This window comes from Odocoileus virginianus, chromosome 3 (genome assembly GCF_023699985.2).
Source record: "Odocoileus virginianus isolate 20LAN1187 ecotype Illinois chromosome 3, Ovbor_1.2, whole genome shotgun sequence".
Classification (NCBI taxonomy): Eukaryota; Metazoa; Chordata; class Mammalia; order Artiodactyla; family Cervidae; genus Odocoileus; species Odocoileus virginianus.
Genome location: NC_069676.1, coordinates 5,190,210 through 5,212,613, shown reverse-complemented (window position 1 = coordinate 5,212,613; position 22,404 = coordinate 5,190,210). Strand labels below are relative to the sequence as shown.

At 50.2% G+C, this 22,404-nt stretch overlaps 1 protein-coding gene across 1 annotated transcript; it reads right to left on the bottom strand.

Annotated features, from left to right (window-relative positions):
* Window positions 1-185: 185 nt before the first annotated feature.
* PLVAP (plasmalemma vesicle associated protein) lies at window positions 186-17,745 on the bottom strand. Its single transcript, XM_020880655.2, has 6 exons — window positions 17,243-17,745; window positions 9,174-9,270; window positions 8,345-9,057; window positions 6,298-6,367; window positions 6,083-6,164; window positions 186-844 (listed from the first exon to the last, which is right to left on the bottom strand). The coding sequence occupies exons 1-6, from the start codon at window positions 17,609-17,611 to the stop codon at window positions 838-840; spliced, it is 1,338 nt and encodes a 445-aa protein (XP_020736314.2). The 5' UTR covers window positions 17,612-17,745; the 3' UTR covers window positions 186-837.
* Window positions 17,746-22,404: the final 4,659 nt, after the last annotated feature.

The following is a 22,404-nucleotide window of genomic DNA, read 5'->3' as shown; positions in this document are numbered from 1 at the left end:
ATGCACATGGAGATGCCTGCATCTTGAGGGAAGCCGTCGTCCACCCATGTTTGTTCCAGGTTGAAGGGTCTTCTGTTCTGGGGCTGCTGGGGATGGGATTTTTCGACTTTCATCTTATTGCTAGTTCTTTGGCCACTCAGAGCCTGGTGGTGCCTTTTCAAAGCAGAAATCATAACTCAGGAGACTTTGAAGGGTTTCGATAACATTTATTTAGTGCTACTAACATTTATACGGGCCACAGGCAGGACTGGGTGTACAGGAAGAAAGGGTGAAGGGGCAGCCCCCTCTCGGGCTCTGAGGGGGCCCCGGATCAGAGACATTCCCTCTCCAGGGGGGCCTAGAAACTCTCAGGGGAGGACAAAGGTGAATGTCTTCCTGTTCTCACTTCCTCAGACCCGGTGCACTAAAATGCTCTAAACAAGTGGGATAGGATGGGCGCCTTGGCCTGGGTGCACGAAGGGGTGACTTTGGGCAGGGGCTAGGCAGAAACTGCGTGTGTGGTGTCGCCGCGTGTCTCTGTGATGTCATCGCCTCGTCTCCGTGTGACGCCACCAAGCTGTCCATGTGATGTCACTGCATTTGTGACGTCGTCACGGTGTCTAGGAGTGAGGGATGGTGTGGTGTGGGTGTGAGTCTGTGTGACAGCATTGGGGCGTGCAGGGAGGGTGTGGGCGAGGGTGAGCAGAGGACGCCTGCCCAGGGCGCCCACTTTGGTGTGTGTGCGGGAGGTCATCTGACGCCACCCTGGCTGCATCCCACGCTGCGGGCGTCTTGCTGCACCGGGTCTCCAGACAGGTGAGTCGGGCCACCCCTCGGTCAGCGGGGCCTGGAGCCTCCTCAGCCACTGGAGCAGGAAGGAGATGAGAATACAACAGTCCGTCAGGCAGACAGCAGGACAAACCTCGCCTGGGCCTGCCTCTTACCCTGGGCCCCTTCTAGCTCCCAAGAACCCTAGGGGTCTTTCCGGTGTCAATCACAAATTGGCACTTGCTGTGGGCACTGCCATCTACCTCAACAAGGATTAAATCATGTGCTACTGCAGCTGCTGACCTCCAACACCCCCTGAAGAAGCTCAGAGGAGAAAGCAGAAATGAAGCACCCTGTGCTCCAGGAAGCTGGCAGGACAGGTCTTTAATAGTTATATATTCTCTGGAGCTAATTTTATGAGCCCAATTTTTGTATCTCCTCATATCTAGAAAAGCACTAAAATCCTTCATGGTGACAGCTGTTTCTTGTGACTAGCAGGAGCTTTCTACAAGAAAAATATGTGCTTGATCTCATGTACGCCCCTTTTACCAAAATCACATATGTACCGTCTTCTCCCTATCTCTTTGGAGCCGTTGTTCAGAGTTACCTGATCTTCTGTCTCCTGGCCTGCAGCCCTCACATGGCCCCAAATAAAACCTAACTTGCATTGTACAGTTTTTTTAGTCGACACCAGTATCAACCTCCCCTTAGATTTCGTCTTGTTGAACCTCTGTGGGACTGAGGTGTGTGCCTGTCCATTACACCGCTGACGAGACTGAGGTTCCGAGAGGCCACCTCCAGGTTCTGCTGCCGTCTGTCTGACTCTCCCCTTTGCTCCCTAAGGCCCTGGGATCCTGGGAGTTTGCCCAAAGCCCCTGCCGCCCCAGTCCCCCCTCCACCCTCCACCACCGACTGCCCAGGCAGGACTTTAGTTTCCCTCTTTAGTCCATTCAGAACTGACCTAGAGCTGGCCCCTCATTCACTCCCAGGAAGGTTTTTCTAATGAGCCTGCCCCTTTTCACAGGCTTCCCTGGCTCCTCTGCACCCTCAGGACAAAGACAGCTTTTTTTAAAGCCAAATCTTCTGTATCTGGCATTCAAGGCTCCACCCACTCCGCCCCCAACTCCCAGACCTCCCCACTAGGGAATCAAAACCTGTCCAAGCATCGCCCAAATTCTCAGAGCCATCCCTTCAACACTGCCCCTCCGCCTCGCCTCTGCCGGAGCCGTCCCACTGTCTGGAATGCCCTTCCCCCTCCTTGGCCTGGCAAAGGTTCCCGTGAGGGGTCAGAGGTTGACGCGGAGGCTGTTTCCTGATGGGGGAGGTGGGGGCCTCAGCCAAGTCCTGCTTCCGCTGGCCCCCTCCCTTCCTTCCCCGGCTCTTCCCTGGGGCCCCCACAGCCTCACGTTCGTAGATTCCGAACCCCCCTCCCCCCGCCCCCCCACAACCAGCTCCAGCCTCTGTCCCTCACCAGGATCCACTGGCTTTGAGCCAGCCCCGACAGAGATCAGATTCTTTTTTTTTTTTTTTTTTTTTAGAGATCAGATTCTTTAACCATTCCTGCCCACCAACCTGCAAGGGAGGGTCGTCCCTGGCCATTTTCTAAGCCTCACTGATCACCTGGACCAGGGCTGTCGCCCTCACCCTGGTCCCAGGTTCCTGCCTTCAGCCCGCAGAACAGCAATCAACACCTGAGGCAGATCTGTCCTCTGCTGCTCACAGCCCCTCGCGGGGCTCCCAAAGTGCTCACCACTGCCCCAAGGCCCTGCCTGATCTGTCCTGCCATCACCCCAGCCTCACCTCCTCCCACTCCCCGCTCCATCACTCCACTCCAGCCACACCTAACTCCTCACTCAAACTCTCCAGGCTTGGATGGTCCTGCCTCAGGACCTTTGCACAGGCTGCCTCACTGCCTGGCACCCTGCAAGGAATCTCCTCCTGGTTCCTCCCTCACTTTTAGTTCTCTGGTCACATATCACTCCTCAGTGAAGCCCGCCCTTACCCCCGGTGGAAAATTCCAACCTCTTCAAGCTCCCTCATCCCTTCTCTGTCTCACTCATTACCAAGGGGCCCTGTCATAGCTCATTCATCTGGTTTGTTATCCGTCTCCCCCACTAGACTGGCAGTCATACAGGGGGTGGGAATTTGAACATCTGTGCCTTATTCTTCTCTGTGTCCTTGGCACCAAACAGCTGCTCAAGAAATATGGGTTGAACGATAAAACAAATGGTCATAGTGATGGTAGTGAACCTGAATCGACACTTGCTCTCTGCCTGGCTCAGAGTCAGGGCTGAAGCTCCATCTTCAACCTTACACACTGTGACTTTCTCCATCTTCAACCACAGAGCCACGAAACCAACATTTACTTAATGTTTGTTTCACTTCCATTCTGTTTTTTTAAATTTTATAAACTGGTCTCCAAAGGAAGCGCAGCCTTACTAAGCAGAGGAAAGCTGGAACATTCGGCTTCCCTGGTGGCTCAGATGGTAAAGAATCTGCTTGAGGGACTTCCCTGGTGGTCCAGTGGCTAAGACTCCACGCTCCAAATGCAGGGGGGCATGGGTTCAATTCCTGGTGAGGGAACTAGATCCCACATGCTGCAAGTAAGAGTTGCATGCCACCACTAAGACCTGGCACAACCAGTAAATATAAAATTGAAAAAAAAAAAAGAATCTGCTTGCAACTCAGGAGACCCAGGTTCGAGCCTTGGGTCAGGAAGATCCATCCCCTGGAGCAGGGAATGGCAACCCACTCCAGTATTCTTACATGGAGGATTCCATGGACAGAGGAGCCTGGTGGGCTACAGTCCATGGGGTTGCAAAAACAGTCAGACACAACTGAGCAACTAAGGCTTTCAGCACATTTTGGCACTAATAGAAAACCACATAACAATGTTCAGTTAAAAAGCGTGACCTTGTTCTCAGGCCCAGCCATGGCGGAGGCCTGGGTGTCCCCTCCCTCTGTGAGCACAGGCAAGCTGCAAGGATCTGGGGTGCATGGGGGGTGACTTAGCAACAGCACAGACTTTCTGGAGACCCAGAAGGAATAAGAGTGGAAAAGCAACCAACAGTCCCCACCATGGGATGGGTGATTTGAAGCCTCCCTATTGGGTGCCTGTAAAAATCAGATGTTACAGTTCAGTCATTCACAACTTGTCCAGTGAGTGACTGGATGAACTGGGACTCAAACCCAGAGCTGAAGACCCCAGCCTGCCTGTCTCTGGCCCCTCTCTCACGGGGAGGCAAATCAAGCCGGAGCCCGTGGGCCAGAGGCTCTTCCTGCGATCCTGCAGAGAGAAGCAGGAGGGGCCAGGCTTAAGCACACATTGTTTCCTCGGAGGGGAGGGGGTGGGGTGCGTCACTTGGGGTAAACAATGTCAAGAGCTTCCCCATTCTCAGCTGGGACCCAGACACGCTTGGATGGTGAGCCTGGCTCCAACCCGGAGTTGCTGACGCATGACCCCGGGCTGATCACTTCCCTGGGGCCTCAGTTCCCTCCTCTGAGAAATGGGGATAATAATAGAACCTCCTTCCTTGCCATGATGGCTTCAGGCCAAGATGGAGAGAGGAAAGCTCTGTTTGTTCAAAAAGCAGGGTCAAACTCTATTCAAAGAGTGAGGGGACCCGTTCTGAAGGGGGGTGAGTTCTCCGTCAGGAGGAGTATGTAAGAAGAGACACGGTGAAGATGGAGCTGGGTGTGGAGATCTCTGGGGAGTTAGTGACAGACTTTTGTAAGTCCTTTGGATCCTATGGGCTTTGTTTAGCACCCTGGGGCTGAAATAGATCTAGCTTGATGATAGCCGCACAGCAAAAGCTTGGACAGCGCAGGCTTTGGGGTCAGAGGGATCTGAAAAAAATTCCACACACTTCCCTGAACCTCAGGTCATAAACTGCAAATGGAAAGCCAATCCTTGACTCCTAGTGGGAGCACAGGGTGTTCTAGGGGCCGTGGCCTGAGTCACCTTCCCCGTGACGCACAGGCTGTCGTCCAAAGGGTGACTGGACCCGGGGAGGAGGGGAGGGGGGCAAAGGCATGGAGCTATGGCCTGGTCATGTGCCAGGCACCCGTGATGCTCCCTACTGAGGCTCTGGGTCCCTTGCTCCAGCCAGTCGTGGACAGCACTTTACAGCCAGCAAAGTATTTTCTTGCCCTGAATCTCAGAGTGTGTGTGTGCATGCTCAGTTGCTCAGTCATGTCCGACTCTTTTGTGACCCCACGAACTGTAGCCAGCCAGGCCCCTCTGTCCATGGAATTTTCCAGACAAGAATACTGGAGTGGGTTACCATCTCCTCCTCCAGGGGATCTTCCCGACCCAGAGACGGAACCCATATCTCTCGCATCTCCTGCATTGGCAGGCAGGCTCGTTACCACTGCAACATCTGGGAAGATGATTTCAGGGACCCTCACCCCCCCAACATTTCTGTGGAGTTAGAAAGTGTGGCTCAGAGGGTGGAGGGAGAGACCCAGGGTCACCCTCAGACCCTGCTCTCCCTCCGACCCTTCCTTGGCTTCGTTCACTCCTGCTACCCTCGGCTTTGCTCCGGCAGTTCTTGCCACCTGCAGGGACTGTCCCCCTTGCTGTCCCCCAGGTCGGCTCCTGTCCGTCTTCCAGCTCAAAGATCCCTCCCTCACCGAGGCTCTCCCTTGCCTGTCTGGAGCCTGATCGCCTAGGTTCACGTCCCAGCTGTATTACCTGGGGCATGACGCACACCCCCACCCCCATGCCTCATTCGCTTCCTCCAGAATGTGGTAACAGTAGCTCACCCATGGGTTAAGATTCTGAAGATTAAACGAGTTAAATGGACAGAGTGCTTAGGACTAGGCCAAGATTGCAGTCAGCACCCAATCACGGCATGTTTTTGTCCATTTTTCTTACCCTGCCTCCTTCATTGTCTCTCTGGCCCATTATTCAGAGACTTTCATGAATGAAACTGTATGTGTCTTGGGCACGGCTCTGACCCTGGGCCCAGCATGAAGTGTGGGTCACTCAGTCGTGTCCGACTCTTTGCAACCCCATGGACTGTAGCCCACCAGGCTCCTCTGTCCGTGAGATTCTCCAGGCAAGAATACTGGAGTGGTTTGCCATTCCCTTCTCCAAGGGATCTGCCTGACCCAGGAATTGAACCTGAGTCTCCCGCATTGCAGGCAGATTCTTTACTATCTGAACCAGCAGGGAAGCCAAAGGTGCCAGCACAGGGCCTGGTATATACAGCAAGCGCTCAGTTAAGGAACAAACAGTGTGATATGAGCCCCCCGCCCCCCACCCCAGTTCTGTACCCAGCCTTGTTCAAACCCTGAGACTGCACTGTCAGCCTGAGACAGTCCTGAGCCTCACCTGGCTGAGACCAAGACGTTGCTGGCAGGGGCCCGCTGGGAATCCAGGATCCTTCTCTTAAATTCCTCCAGGCTAGCTGGGTCTGCCGAAAGAGGGAGGGGTCAGGGCTAACTGGGGGCCTTAGTAGCCCTGCCTCCAGGGCCAGGGATGGGCTGGCAACCCGGGATACAAGGTGGAATCCGCCCCCCATGTTGGCCCTGCCCTCTGTCACTCACCAATAGGTGGAGGGTTGGGGGCAGGGGCCACGGGTCTTGGCCCAGGAATCGTCAACTGCGTCAACTGCGACTGTGGAAAGAAGAGTGAAGGGAGGTTGGTGGAGGCCAGCGCCCCCAAACACAAGTCCTAGGGAGTTTCCTGCTTTTCTACACCCTTAGAGACCTGAGTTCCTTCCAGGGCAGAGAAACCGACAGATACCCATGGAAGAAGGACACATACGATGATGGCTATATAATCACCTGCAGGCATCTGCCCTGAAATGACTGGGAGCTCCAGGCACTGACTTCCCCTTGGCAACCCCCTCAGAGACCCCATTCTGCAGGGATCCTGCCTTGGTCTCCACTACAGCCTCAGTGCCAACCTGACTCCAATCCGTGGCCCCAGTCGAGTCTATCCAGCCAATCCAGCCCTGTTCCAGACTGAAGTTGATCCACTCTGCAAACCAATTGGACCTCCATCCTCAAGGCCACCCCTCAAACAACCCTAAATGAATTCCTACAAGCCTGAAATTAAAAACCAGTTCTGAACTCAATTACCTAAAATTGGATCCTAACCCGTCAGAACCTCCCTTAGAATCAAATCCAATCTCAATGACAAATCTGATCTATTACTTTACATCTAACCCTGACCATAACCCATCCCCTAGTCCCAGTCACTGTGAAAAATCTACTCCACAACTTCATTCCCTGAGCCCCAGTCCTATATTCCCCTATGACCACCCATAAAGACTTTCCCAATACCACACTCAACCCCAACTCAACCTTAGACCTCAGTCTCTACCTGAGCTAGAATTCTAACCAACCTCAGTCCAAGATCAATATCCACCCAGCTTCTACACGAGACCCAACCCTGACCCTCACCGGAACTCTGGTACATCCCTGCTCTAACTCAGGATCACCTAATCTTTCCCTTCAAATATATCCCAATGCCAACCCCACCCAACCCCAACCAACCACCCTAAACTCAACTTAGTCTCAACTCCTAACCCATGATTAATCCCAACCCCAATCTTAATGCCCATGAAGTGCTGAATCTACCCTTAGCCCCAAACTTCTAAGCATCTCTAGCCCCACCAACCGCCTATAGTAACCTAAGCCTCAACTCCAGCCTTAACTCAATGCAATTCCAAAACCACTGAAATCCTTGATTCGCTTTTCACTTGACCTAGATACAATAACCACTCTGCATGCAACCTCTGACCCTGACCCAACTTTTAACCTTTCCTCACAATCCATATTCCAAACTCAACCTAATTCTAAGATTAACAAAATCCTACTTGAAACTCTTACCTTAACCGAAACCAGCTCTAGACCCAGGAGTCACCAATAGTTCACCTTGACCCAACTCTAAACACAAGTTTAGCACCCACATCAAGCCTTTCCTGTGACCTGCCTTAACCCTCATGCTGACCTCAGGGTCACTTCCAATCCTTAATCCAGCACCCTCTGATCCTTCAACTCAACTCAAATCCATCCTGACCCTGACACCAACACTGAATGAGTCCCTAATTCTAACGCTAAGCCAATTTTGAGGCCCACCACCTTCCTAAACTCAACTCCAATCCTTATCTCTTTCTTAATATCATTCCCAATCCAAACTCCACTGCAGTCCTAATGCCAATAAAATCCTGTGTCAATACATGATCATAATCCTAAGGCCATTCTAGACTCATGGGCACCCATATGTGATCCCAGCCTCAAGTCTAAATCCACCCTCAATGTCTCAACTCACCCCAGTCCCAAAGGAATCACAGTTCTAGATTCACCCCTCATTCAACCCTGGACCTGATGGACACCCTACCTCCGAGTCCAGTCTTAACCACATCCCCTTTCTCAGTGCTGATACAAATTTTAAGCTCTGCCTCAATCCTAACATCAGTGAAACTCTCAAGTGAGTCCTAACAAAACCAATCTACAGTGGGAAGCCAACCTCAAAAAGAAGTTAAAAAAAAAAAAGCCAAGTTCAAACCCAAGTTCAACATCACCATCAACTCGGCCTGCAGACCCGTCCCTCCAATGCAACCTGAATCTGGGGCCCCCCACGCACCTTCGTCTTGATACAGGTGTCCAGGGCTGAGTTGCTGACTGCCAGCTGCAACTTGAGGTGCTCAACCTCCCGCTTCTTCTCCTCCAGCTCCTTGGCCAGCCTGTCCCGTTCCTTCTGCAGCGCCACCTTCTCCTCCAGGGCCAGCTGGGTCTGGCGGGCACATTCAGTTTGGAGCTTGACAGCCTGGGCCTGCGCCTCCTTCTCCACCTTCTCCTTGGCCTCCTGACTGGCACGCAGGCTCTGCTCGACCTCCAGTTTCTGGCGCTGGAGTTTCTCGTTCTCGAGGGTCACGCTGTCGATGCCAGCCCGCAAGCTCCGGGCCAGCTCTTCTACCTTGGAGGTCATGATGGAGGGCAGGCTGTCGCAGGCTCTCTGGATGGAAGGCAGTTCCGAGCCGAGGGGATGGTACAAGTTGAAGCTCAGGGTACTGAGGGTGCGCGGGATGATGGAGTCCCTCCAGAGGTTTCGCAGGTCCGTCTCAAACTTGTTCTTGTCCAGGGGGAGGCAGAAGGCCTGCACCTTCCGCAGCCGGTCCTCAGCCAGCAGCCGTTCCTGCTGTTGCTGGTCGCGGGTTTTGCCGCACTCGGCCAACTGTTCTTCTACCACTCGCTTGCCCACTGTCAGACCGTCCTTGTCTTTGGTACACACCAACTTCTCCTTTGCCAGCTCCACCTCCAGTGTCTTGGCTTTCTGGGTCAGCGTGAGGGCCAAAGCTAGGGGTATAGGACCAGAAGACTCAGGAAGGGGGGAGTCGCCAAGAGACTGGGCGGGGAATCTTGCCACCTTGCTCTCCACGGCCCGTGACCCCGACTAACCCTCACCCACTCACCATCGCAGCTCTTGTTAGCTTCCTTGAGGTGCTCTTGGCACTGTTTCTCGCTCAAGATGATGGCAGCCATGTATCGCTGGTTGTTCATGTAAATCACCTACCGGAATGGGATGCAAGACAGAGGTCGGTGCCCAGCACCTGTGGGACCCCCCGCCCCTAGGCCTGCCCAGACCTTTGCGATGGGGGACCCAGATCTGCCAACCAGGTGGTCTGTGTTGGCACAGTTCACAAGGACAGTAGCCTCTTTACAGGGGATGCTGGTCTGAGCTTCGAAAGTTGTTACAATTATAAAGAATGGAATACGACTCAGTCATAAAAAAGAATGAACTTTTGCCATATGTACCAACACAGATGGACTTAAAGGGCATCTGTGACAAAGACCAACACTGTATTGTATCACTGATAGTCAGAATCTAAAAAATATGACAAACTAGTGAATATAACAAAACAAAAGCAGACTCACAGATACAGAGAGCAAACTAGAGGTTACCAGTGAGGACAAGGAAGAGGGAAGGACCAGTACAGAGCTGGAATTTTTGTTTAAATGGGTTATTATAGGATTATATGAAATCATGTGTGTGAAACTTTTGAAAATTGTAAAACATTATAAAATTTAAAGAACCTCTCATTCAAAAAGAAAAAAGGTTAAAAAAATCCCACCCTTTCCCCTACGCATTCTAGTCAACTAGGGGAAAAAAAAAAAAGTTTTATGATTAATACTATTCGGCAATAAAAAGGAATAATTTATACACTGATGCATTGTATAACCTGAAGGAATCTTGTAAACATTTACAGCCAGTCAAAAATAGATGTTTAGCATGTATATTATCTAGGGTGAAACAGATCACCAGCCCAGGTTGGGTACATGAGACAAGTGCTCGGGCCTGGTGCACTGGGAAGACCCAGAGGGATCGGGTGGAGAGGGAGGTGGGAGGGGGGACTGGGATGGGGAATACATGTAAATCCATGGCTAATTCATTTCAATGTATAACAAAAACTACTGTAATGATGTAAAGTAATTAGCCTCCAACTAATAAAAATAAATGGAAAAAAAAAAATAGATGTTTAGGGGCTTCCCTGGTGGCTCAGTGGTAAAGAATTCAGCTGCCAGTGCAAGGGAGATGGGTTCAATCCCTGGAAGATCCCAAATACCAAGGGACAATGAAGCCTGCGTGCCACAACCACTGAAGCCTGCGTGCCCGGAGACTGTACTCTGCAACAGGGGAAAGCTCTGCAACCCGAGAAAGCCTGCGTGCAGCACCAAAACCCAGCCTGGCCATAAAATAAAGAAGTAAGTATCTTAAAAAAAAAAAAGCTTTTCAACATGGATGCTAGTTTGGGCTGGATTGTTGTCCCCTACCCCAGATTTCCATGTCAAAGTCGTAATCCTCAGGACCTCAGAATGTGAATCTTTTTGGAGAGGATCTTTAAAGGGGAGGTTAAATTAAGATGAGGTCATTGGGTGGGCCTTAATCCACAGTGAATGCAGTTCCTATAAGAGGAAATCTGGACACCCAGACACGCACAGACGTGACCTGAAGACACAGGGAGAAGGCCGCCATCTGCAAGCCCAGGAGAGAGGCATGGAACGGCTCCTTCCCTGATGGTCCTGTGAGTTAGTCACTCAAGTCAGGTCCAACTCTTTGTGACCCCGTGAACTGTAGCCCACCAGGCTCCTCTGTCCATGGAATTCTCCAGGCAAGAATACTGGAGCGGGTTGCCATGCCCTTCCCCAGGGGATCTTCCCAATCCAGGGATTGAACCTAGGTCTCCCGCATTGCAGGCAGATTCTTTACGTTTTGAGCTGCTTGGGAAGCCCTAGAAGGAAACAATTCTGCCAATGTCTTGATCCTGCACTTTGTGAAAATAAACTTCTGTTATTTAAGCCATCTGATTTGTGGTACTTTGTTAAGACAGTCCTAGCAAGCTAATACAGGTGACAAGATTATTTCATGGAAAAGATGATTCTTTTCAACAAATGGTGCTGGCACAACTGGACTGGTACATACTAAGGAATAAATTTGGACCCCTAACTCACACCCTGGTGGCTCAGAGGTTAAAGCGTCTGCCTGCAGTGCAGGAGACCTGGGTTTGATCCCTGAGTCAGGAAGATCCCCTGGAGAAGGAAATGGCAACCCACTCCAGTATCCTTGCCTGGAGAATCCCATGGAGGGAGGAGCCTGGTAGGCTATAGTCCATGGGGTCGCAAAGAGTCAGACATGACTGAGCGACTTCACTTCACTTCACTTCTAACTCACACCATATACAAAAATTAGCTCAAAACATATCGAAGACCTAAATGTAAGGGCATAAACTAAAAAATTCCACAGAAGAAAACTTAGGTGTTAACTCTGCCTGAGTTTGACCTTGGCAGTACATTCTCTCCTTTTCTTTTTAAAAAATACTTATTCATTTGGCTGTTCCGGGTCTTAGGTGCATCATGTGGGATCATGTGGGTTTTTTAGTAGCAGCATGTGGGATCTAGTTCCCCTACTAGGGATTGAATCCAGGCCCCCTGCATTGGGAGCTTGGAGTCTTAGCCACTGGACCACCAGGGAAGTCCCAGCAATGTTTTCTTAGGTATGATATTAAAAGCACAAGCAGCCAAAGAGAAAACAGCTACATAGGACTTCACCAAGATTACAAACTTTTGTGCCTCAGGGGACAACATCAAGAAAGGGGGAAAAAACTCATAGATGGGAAAAACACTTGCAAATCATCTGTCTGATGATGAGACTAGTAACCAGAATATATAAAAGCAAACTCTTTAGAAATTAATAATAAAAAGCAAGCCAATTGCAAAACAGACCAAGCATCTGAATAGACATTGTTCCGGAGAAGACATACAAAATGTCAACCAATACATCAAAAAATATTCACCATCTTTAGACATCAGGAAATGCAAATAAAAACCATGATAAGATATCACCTCAGAATGATACAGAATGGCCATAAATAAAACAAAGAAGAAGGGACAAGTGTTGGTGAGGATGTGAAGAAACAGAATTCTCAGTCAGTACTGGTGGAACTGTAAAAATAATGGAGACACAGTGGAAAATAGTCTGGCAGTTTTCCAAGAAGCTAAACATAGAATTACACGCTGTTGTTCAGTTGCTCAGTGGTGTCTGACTTTTTGCAATCCCATGGACTGCAGCGTGCCAGGCTGCCAGCATGCCCAGCGTGCCCTGTCCTTCACCATCTCCCAGAGTTTGCTCAAACTCATGTCCATTGAGTCAGTGATGCCATCCAACCATCTCATCCTCTATTGTCCCCTTTTCTTCCTGCCTTCAACCTTTCCCAGCACCAGGGTCTTTTCCAATGAATTGGCTCTTTGCATCATGTGGCCAAAGTATTGAGGCTTCAGCTTCAGCATGAGTCCATCTAATGAATAATCAGGGTTGATTTCCTTTAGGATTGACTGGTTGGATCTCCTTGCAGTCCAAGGGACTCTCAAGAGTCTTCTCCAACACCACAGTTCAAAAGCATCAATTCTTTGGTGCTCAGCCTTCTTTATGGTCCAATGCTCACATCCATACATGACTTCTGGAAAAACCATAGCTTTGACTATACAGATCTTTGTTGGCAAAGTCACATCTCTGCCTTTTAATATGCAGTCTAGGTTTGTCATAGCTTTTCCTCCAAGAAGCAAGCGTCTTTTAATTTCATGGCTGCAGTCACCATCTGCAGTGATTTTGGAGCCCAATAAAATAAAGTCTGTCACTGTTTCCATTGTTTCCCCATCTATTTTCCATAGAATCACACTATGACCCAGCAATTCTATGTCTAGGTATATACATCTGAGAGCGATGGAAGTCTATGTTCACACAGAAACTTGTACACAAATATTCACAGCAGCGGAGACACAGCACCCATAAGGTAGAAACAACCCAAGTGTTTCATCAGCAGATGAATGGATAAAACGTGATCCAGCCGCCCAGTGGAATGTTATTCTGCCACAAAAAAGGAATGATGCACTGACACATGTAGTAATGTGGATGAACTTGAAAACATCATGCTGAGTGTGAGGAGTCAGACACAAGAGGTTACACAGGCCCCATTCTATTTAAATGAAATATCCGGAATAAGTAAATCTATAGAAACAGAAAGCAGATTTGCAGCTGCTGGGGACGGGGGAGGGAAGTGACTGCTGATACACTTTCTTTTGGGGGTAATGAAAGTTCTAAATCAAACCGATGGTTACCCAACTCTGTGAGTGTACTAAAAATCATTGTTATGTACACTTTTTCTCTTTCATCTACATTTTTTTTGTTATGTACACTTTGAATGGGTCAATTGCACAGCTTGTGCATTACATTTTAACTTGACAAAGTTTTATAAGTAACTTTTCTTTATAAACAAAGGGCGTGCCTTTCAAACTTTGAAACAGAAGCCTCTGTAGAAACATAACAAGAAAAGGTAGGAGAGGGGTGAAGAAGGTTTGCTTTTCTCTTTTTTTTGGTCCTTCCTCCTTTTGGAAGCTGACCCTGTGCTAACGACCTGGGGGGGGGAGAGCAAAAGTAGCTCTGGGGGCACTGCCTTCCTGGTCCAGTGGCTAAGATTCTGCCCTCCCAATGCACGGGGCCAAGGTTTGATCCCTGGTCAGGCACTAGGTCCCACATGCCACAACTAAAGATCATGCAGGCCACAATGAAGATCAAAAATGCCATGTGCCACAGCTAAGACCCCACACAGACAAATTAACAAATTAATTTAAAAAAGAAAAAAGGGCTCTGGAAGTGCTGTTTTCAAAAGCTTTAACTACAGAAAGGGAAGATCTAAGGGCGTAAGTTGGATCCAAAGATGAAGTGAGAAAGAGGTTTTCTTCTAGTTGAAGGAAGCGGCTCCCCAAAATACAAAAGTTCTGCTTCTGTACAGGTTCCCAGATGCCAAGATGATGAGAATAACATGTACTTAGAACTAATGCAGTCTGATGGAGAAGGAAATGACAACCCACTCCAGTATCTTGCCTGGGAAACCTCATGGACAGAGGGGTCTGGCAGGCTGCAGTCCACCGGGTTGCAAAGAGTCGGGCTTGACTTAGTAACTAAACAATAGCAAACACAACCTAACAATACAAAAAAGTACCTTCTCTTGTCAGGGAGTGTTCAGGTACATCTTTCTGAAGCAATTCAGGAGTCCCTCCCTCACTTTCTAGCAGCTGTGGCTGCCCTGAACTAAGAGGAAAAGAACTCACCGATTAGTAAACAAGTATAAATAATCTGAAGCATTTTCTGAAATATTTGTTAGGACATAAAGCCAGGAAGCTCTTAAAGACTACTGGAGTTACGTCAAAAGACACAGGAGCCAGAACGCAGGATTCCTAGTGGCCTATTTCAGAACAATTTGACCATCAAAAAGTTTATTACCTACTGTATCGTACCAGAGCTATATTTAATACCCCATAAATAAACTACAATGGAAAAAATAGGAAAAAGAATATATTAATGTATACATATGTGTAACTGAATCACTTTGTTGTACAATAGATATAAACACAACATGTAAATGAAATGTACTTCAATAAAATAAAAATTTTAAAAGATATTATTACAAATTCGAAATAAAATCCTGGGACTTGTCTGGTGGTCCAGCGGCTAAGATTCGCTATCATCAGACAGATGGGGCTGCCGTGGCAAGGGTGGGGGCTCTTCCCCAGCATTAGCACTGACTTTCTGGGGATCCTTGGAGAAAATCCCGAGGGGTTCCAGGCCAGAAGAATTTGTCAATTTAAAGGGGAAGAAAAGCTATGGTTTTCAAATTTCAAAGTTGTGAAGATCCAGATTCTTAGATTTCTAATATTCTATGATGGGGGCATCTGGGATTCAAAGATATGCAAGTCTATAACTTTATGATAAAAAGTAAACCAATAAAAAGAGGAACTTCCCTGGTGGCCCAGTGGCTAAGACTCCACACTTCCACTGCAAGGCGTGCAGATTCAACCCCTGGTTAGGGAACTAAGACCCCTGGGCAGTCGTGTCCGACTCTTTGTGACCCCGTGGACTGTAGCCCGCCAGGCTCCTCTGTCCACGGGATTCTCCAGGCAAGAGTACTGGAGTGAGTTGCCGTTTCCTCCTCCAGGGGATCTTCTCCACCCAGGGATCAAACCTGCATTTCTTGCATTGCAGGTGGATTTTTCACCACTGAGCCTCCTGAGAAGCCTCAAGATCCCTGTGCAGTGGGACCAAAAAAAAAAAAAAGGAAAACAGAAAAAGAAAAAACAAAACTATAAAACTTTACGATCCTGCGATTCCTAACAGTTCCTGGACCGGAAGGCCATCTGTGTCCTGAAAGATCCAAATGAGCCAATTCCCTGGAACTGAGAAGACCGCCCTGAACTGAGGGGGCTGCCCTGGCCTGGGGGGCTCTTGGGTGGGTACCTGGTCCTGCCCTGAGGTCTGAGGAGGGACTTGCCTCAGACGGCTTCTGAGGGGGGACTCACCCCATTCTGTGGGTCTGAGGGGGGCCTGCCCTGTACTGGGGGACACCGCCCTTGACTGGGCAGTTTCATGGGGGTGGGGCATGCACGTCCTTCCTGCCCAGGGGCAGGGACTGGGTAGTTTGAAGCCCCAGGAAAGATGTTTTCTTCCCATTTGGGGCTGTCCCCTGCCCCAAACAGCCCAGAGACCTCCTGTGGGGGAAAGTGAGGCTGTCCCCCCATCCCCCAGCAAACTTCCCTTCTCCTGCTCACCCCATCTCTCACCCCATTCCAGCCAAAGCCTGAGGAGGCATCCTTATCCTCAGTGTCTCCCGGGAGCTGGACCGCCCCAGAGTAACTGCGTGTGAGGGAAACCCCAGGGGATCTTGCTGAGTGAGTTTGACAGGAGCCGAGGGTATGAAGTGGGTGACAGTCTCCACAAGACCCAAGGGTAACTGTTCTGCTCACTTGTCTTTCCCTTTGCCAGGGGATCTTCCCAACCCAGGGATCGAACCCAAGTCTCCCTCATTGCAGGCAGATTCTTTACCAGCTGAGCCACAAGGGAAGCGCCGTTTCTGCTCCCCTGCCTCCCAAAAACCACTTCCTCTCTTCGGTTCAGTTCAGTTCAGTCCAGTCGCTCAGTCGTGTCCGACTCTTTGCAACACCATGGACTGCAGCACGTCAGGTTTCCCTGTCCATCACCAATGCCCCAAGCTTAATCAAACTCATGTCCACTGAGTGGGTAATGCCATCCAACCATCTCATCCTCTGTTGGCCCCTTCTCCTCCTGCCTTCAATCTTTCCCAGCATCAGGGTCTTTTCCAGTGAGTCAGTTCTTCACATCATGTGGCCATTTCCCCCCTGCAAAAGGGCTTTAAAGCTTCTCCCTACCTCTCAGCATTCAGTGACAAAATAATATTTCCAAAGGAGACATCCAGCCTCGGGCAGACCTGGGCCAGTCATACTAATTATGCAGAACTCAACGCTCTGTGTGCTTTATTAAGTCAGCTCTTATTTGCAGCTTGTGTATGCTGGCACCTTCTGGGTGCTGTGTACATATTAAGTATGTATATAGCGTCTATGTCTGGTAACAGACTGGATGCCCAGTTCAACTTGAATTCCAGATAGACCACAAATCATTTTTTTCAGTCTAAGTATGTCCCAAATACTCTGCAAGAAGATCAAACCAGTCAATCCTAAAGGAAATCAGCTCTGCGTATTCATTGGAAAGATTGATGCTGAAGCTCCAATACTTTGGCCACCTGATGCCAAGAGCCAACTCATTGGAAAAGACCCCAATGCTGAGAAAGATTGACAGGAAAAGCAGAAGGGGGCCGCAGAGGATGAGATGGTTAGATAACATCACTGACTCAAGGGACGTGAGTTTGAGCAAACCCTGGGAGATAGTGAAGGACAGAGGAGCCTGGTGTGCTGCAGTCCATGGGGTTGCAGAATCAGACACAACTTAGTGACTGAACAACAACAACAAAGTCCCAAATATTGCATGAGACATAGGAACAAAAAACGCATCACTTCTCTACATGGGCTTGTCATGCAAAATGTCCCCGTCTTCATGGATGAGGAAAGTGAAGCTCAGAGAGGTGAGGTGACCAGCCTGGGGTCCCCACGGTGAGTGTCTAGCCGGTGGTCTTACCCGATCAGCCTGGCACTGGCGGAAGCTGGCATTGATTCGGTCCAAGTCTCGGCGGGCGCTTAGCATCATCTGATTGATTGCATCCCTGGCACGGGCAGTGAGGTTGAGCTCCTTGGACAGGTTGGCCTGGGAAGCCGTGAGCCCCATCACCTGGCCGTACAGGCCGTCGGCCCGGCGCTCGGTGGCCTGCAGGTTGGACTCAGTACTCACATGCACGTTGCCATAGACCATGAAGAGGACGAGGCCAAGGATGATGAGGAATTGGATGAGTGAGACGAAGAGGAAAAAATAGCGCAGATAGTACCAGCAGCCCCTGGAGCTGCTCCCGGCCCGTGAATAGGGGCTCCCGTGCTCCGTCGCCAAGCCCATCTCCTCCCAGCGTCTGCCCCTTGTACAAGAGCTGCTCGGCTGGCTGGCCTGCTCAGGGTGGTGGCCGCTGCCCCTTCTAGACCTTGCCACGGCGGGGGGGAGGGGGAAGTGTTTATATTACTCCTCTTAATACTTCCTCTGCCTGGCTCCTTCCTGGCCAGGAGGAAATGGGGGCTGTGGGTTATCACAACACTCCCACCCCGGGCTGTGAAGGGAAGGGGGGAGGGCACCAAGGCACGTCTGGCCTCTCTGATTAACTATGGGTGGGGCACAGGGTGGAGCGGCCAGGCATACTTGGTCTTACTGAGCCTCAGTTTCCCCTTCTGCCCTTGCTCTGTGCCCAGAGCTGTTCTCAGCTACGTATGACGTCTTTTCAACATCCCCCTTGTGTGGAAGACACACAGATGCCCAGAGGAGAAAGGACTGTTTTGGGGGGCTGGGTCAGCTCTCACTCTGGTCATTCACAGAGCTGGCCTTAACTCCCCTTGGAGGGGGCTGGCTACAGATGTGCACCCACCCCAAGGGACAGTGCTATTACAGGAGCTAAACTGTGCAGAGCGCGTTGCCGGGCGCCAGGCACACACAGCGCTCAGTAATTGGCGCAGATCACCGAAGGCTGATCGGTGGACTGCGGTGGCATGGGCTCTCCAGGCTGTCATCCCACCCAGTGCCTGGCTCATGTAGGCACTTAGTAAGTAAAGCAGCAGCGAACTTGGGGCCAGTGTGAGTTCCCATGACGGGCTTCTCACGTCTGAGTCTCAGCTTCCCTTTTGGTGAGATGAGCCGTGCAGGGTGCCAGGCCCCAGGGTGGGGGAGGGGGCTGGGAGAAAAGATTTGCCAGTTGCTATTATTGCTACCACTTCCTGTTTGAAACCTCATGTTCGAGCTCTGTGAGATGGTGAATAGGAAGCACAAGATAGTGGGGGTCGAACTTCACTGTGGGAAGGGATTTAGGGACCGGGGAGCAGGGGACTCTGGGTATGCCCTCCTGCCTAACACGCCCCCCTCACCCCGAAACAGGCACTCTAGGTAAACCTCCTCTGTAGGTGACACCAGAACCCCTCCCCAAGAGGAGCGTCGAGAGGTCTCCAGTCTTGGCAAGACAGAGTGGGACACAGACCCTAGCCCCATGGGGTCAAGGCCGATAGGAGGGAGGGACGGGGCCAAAGGGAATGAGGCAAGGAGATGGAAAGGGGGCTGGAAGCTGGGTGGGTGATGATAACACAGCTGCCGTCCACTGCCTGTGTGGGGGCACAGCAGGGTGAAAGTGGTGGCATGGGGAAGCAGTCCCCTATTAGCCAGGGTAGTGGGGTGGGAGAGTTGTTGAGGGGGAGGGGTCCTCCAAGCTGCTGTTCATCACGGAGGCAGGAGTCGGGTGGGGAAGGAAGAGGTCCCAGCGGTGGGCAGGAAACCCCTGTCTGACCTTTGGTCTTTGCAGCTACCCATTGATTCCTGATTCCGGACCCTTCTCAGCCACTACTGGGAGGGAGGAGAGTTGGGGGCTGCAAGTGATGCCCAACCAGCTATTTGTCTGGGTTGGACAGGCCCACCCAGAATCCCCCGGGTGGGGGGAGGAGGAGATCGTCCCTCTTCACTGATGGGGGCCACGCAGGCGAGTGAGCACATGGTCTCACTGTAGGCCTCCGGAGGGGCGTTCTGGCTGCACTGCCTCCTGCTGCGTGACCTGGGGCAAGTGACATCTCCCCCTGCGAGCCTCCGTCTTCTGTCTAAAGTGGAGCCACCATAATCAGGAGCCTTGGTGCCTGGCACACGGTCAGCCTTAATAAAGGGTGGTGTTTGTTAAAGGTGGGACTGGATCATGTGCAGCCTCTGACGCTGGGCTGAGGAACCCAGACACACTACTCTAGGTGCTACTGCCCTGGTCCTGTGGGATCACTGGGGCCAGGGGCTGTGATGGGGAGAGCCTGAGCGACAAGGGTCCAGTTCAGAGCTCAGGCATGGGAACAGTGCCTGGAGGTGTTACAGCCTTGGTGTGAACTTCAGATCCTGGCTATTCCTCATCTTATGTTGAAGATGCTGCACATAAGAATGAATGAATACGGTATCTGTTGTCAAGAGAAAAGATAGGCAACCATGAACTCCCAGAAAACTGAAAAGCCACTCTAGAATTGACGGTATCAATGTGCTACAATTTGGAGCAATTGTCACAGTCTAAGAACAAGAGTTTAAAAAATACACACAAATGTCTTTTGGGTCAAGCTCAAAAATAACACTCTTTTCGGCAATTTGCTCTCACAACTTAGATTTGTAATGTTTCTTTTTCAATAAGTTTTTTTTCCCCCCGATAACTTGTTTTTCAAAAGTTGGATTTTTTTTTTTTTAATGGAAACGGTAATGATGAAACTTCTTTTTGCTCAACATTATGACTTTGAGACTGCTGATTCCTTTGACCACGTTTAGGTTTTCAGGACATATATTTTATTATCATAATAATTATCAAGGGGCACTTAGAATGTTTCTAAATTTTTTTGTTTCAGTGAACAGAATAAGATTTGAAATCAAATCTCCACCAGTGAAATTGCTGGGTGCTGAAGCAATAACATTTTATATTTTGACAGCTGTTATCAATTTGTCCTCCAAAAAGGTAGTTTCCATTGACACCCCTGCCAGCAGTGTCTAAAATTTCTAAAAACAGACTCTTTAAACACTTTCTGCCTGCATTCCTGGCCAGAAAATTCCAGAGGGGGGAGGTCCCTGAATTCACATGAGGTCAAATGCATCAAATGATGGGAGAGTTTGGTTTTTTCTTGAAAACCATTTGTCATAGTCACAGGAAATTTTGTGTATGAATCTCTCTGAATTCCCTTGGAGGGTCATCATAAAACCCAACACCAATTTTAATTTTTTTTCTAAATCAAAAACAGTCCACATGGTTTCATTTGATTGTTTGGTCAGAGATGGGAAAACTGTCCTAAGGAAGTCAATTCCATGTCACTCTGAAGACTGAACTCTGAAGTTCTCAAGGAGAACAAGTTTTTTTTTTTTTTCTTTTTCTTTTTAAAACTCTCACAGAACTTCAGGAAGGTTTAGGAGGAAGTGAAACTTCTGGTGGAGAAAAATTTCAGTAAAGTTCAGAAAACCCTCCACATTTTTGCCGACGTCTTTGGGTTTTGGTTAATTGCAAAGGAAATTAAGTTTGCGACTTTGGGCACTGACGGAGGAGGCAAAGAGAGCCCTTTGGAGGGGAAGAACCTGTCCTCTTTGGGCCTTCTGGTTGAACACCTGGGACTGGGGACCAACAAGATCAAGTTGCTGCTGTCCCCAGCGCCCTCCACCCAGGTTTTCCCTTTTCATCCTCGCCCCCAAGCCTCACGCTGCCCCACTGACTCCTGTTTCTGCAGCCAGGGAGGAATTCCAGGGTGACCATTAACAGGGAGGCCAGGGCAGGGGCCTGAGAGAGGGGACACAGAGACAGAGAGATGGAGACTTGAGTGGTAATCAGACAGGTGGAGACGGAAACAGCACAGAGCAAGGGCAGGCTGGAGGCGCCGGCCCTGTGGACTGAGAGGGATATGAGGTCTGGGACGCAGGGCAGCCGGGGGGTTCTTAGTCCTGGCCTGGGATTGGGGTCTGTTCTCTCCCAGATGCCCCCAGTTCTCATCCACTCCCTGTTCTTTGGCCTCCCCAGGGGACCAGCCTCCCACCTCCCTCTTTTCTCCCAACTCTGTCTGACACCAGATCTGACGGTTCCCTTTCTGCTCACACACATCCCGGGGCTCCCCGTTTTCCTGGAGCTGATTTTCAGCGATCTGGCACTTATGACCAAGGTGAGGTTAGCAGAATAAGTGAATAATAATGATAATACTTTAGGTTCCGTATACAGCGCTGAGTCCAACCCTTTGTGTGGATCAGCCCTGGACCCCACAGCTGCACAGTGAAGGGTCTTAAATCCCTGAGGCGGCAGACAAGGCGAGGCCAGTGTCAAGACCTAGCTGACTCCAGAAGGAGAAGCTGTTTCCTGCTCACTTCTGGATTTACGCCAGAGTTGGAGGGGGTGCAGGGGGCGGAGGCGGAGGGTGGGGTGAGGGGGAGCGTGTCTCAGACCCATCCTTCCAGCCTCGCAAGTTCTGGGCCCTCAGCCAGCAACAACTAGGTCTGAAGACTGGGGCGACTCCTGGCGGTCGGTAGCGGAACAAAACTGTTAAGACTCGTTTCTCTCCTCAATCTCACCTCCTCCTTTGGCGCGAGGGATGGGGTCCAATTCTCCCTCTAGGTGGACCCTCTCCCAGTAAACGCCCTTAAAGCCACCTCCAAGGTGGGCGGGAGTGGGAGATTATGAGCAGAACTGCCTGAGGAGGGGATCAGAGTTTCAAGGGCTGCTCCTTACACCAGCCTCTTAAGACATTTTTCAAGACGAATTTTAATTAAAGGCAACGCATGCACGTGAGTTTTAAAACGCAAACTCTACAAAAAGAAGGGGACGGCAGACGATGAGATGGTTGGATGGCATCACTGACTCAATGGACTTGAGTTTGAGCAAGTGCCGGGAGTCGGTGATGGACAGGGAAGCCTGGTGTGCTGCAGCCCACAGGGTCACAAAGAGTTGGACACGACTGAGCTACTAAACTGAAGTAATACAAAGGAACATGAGACTTCCTCCCCGCACTGATCCTTAGATCCCTGATTCCTTTTCCAGGGGCCACCGCTGTGATTAGGATTTCCTTCAGATATCTGGATAAAAGTTTCCCCCAGTCCCAATTTTTAAAAGATGTACACAGACTATAACTCTTCTGCTTGTTACATGACTGGGTCTCAGTGGAGGTCAGTTTTGG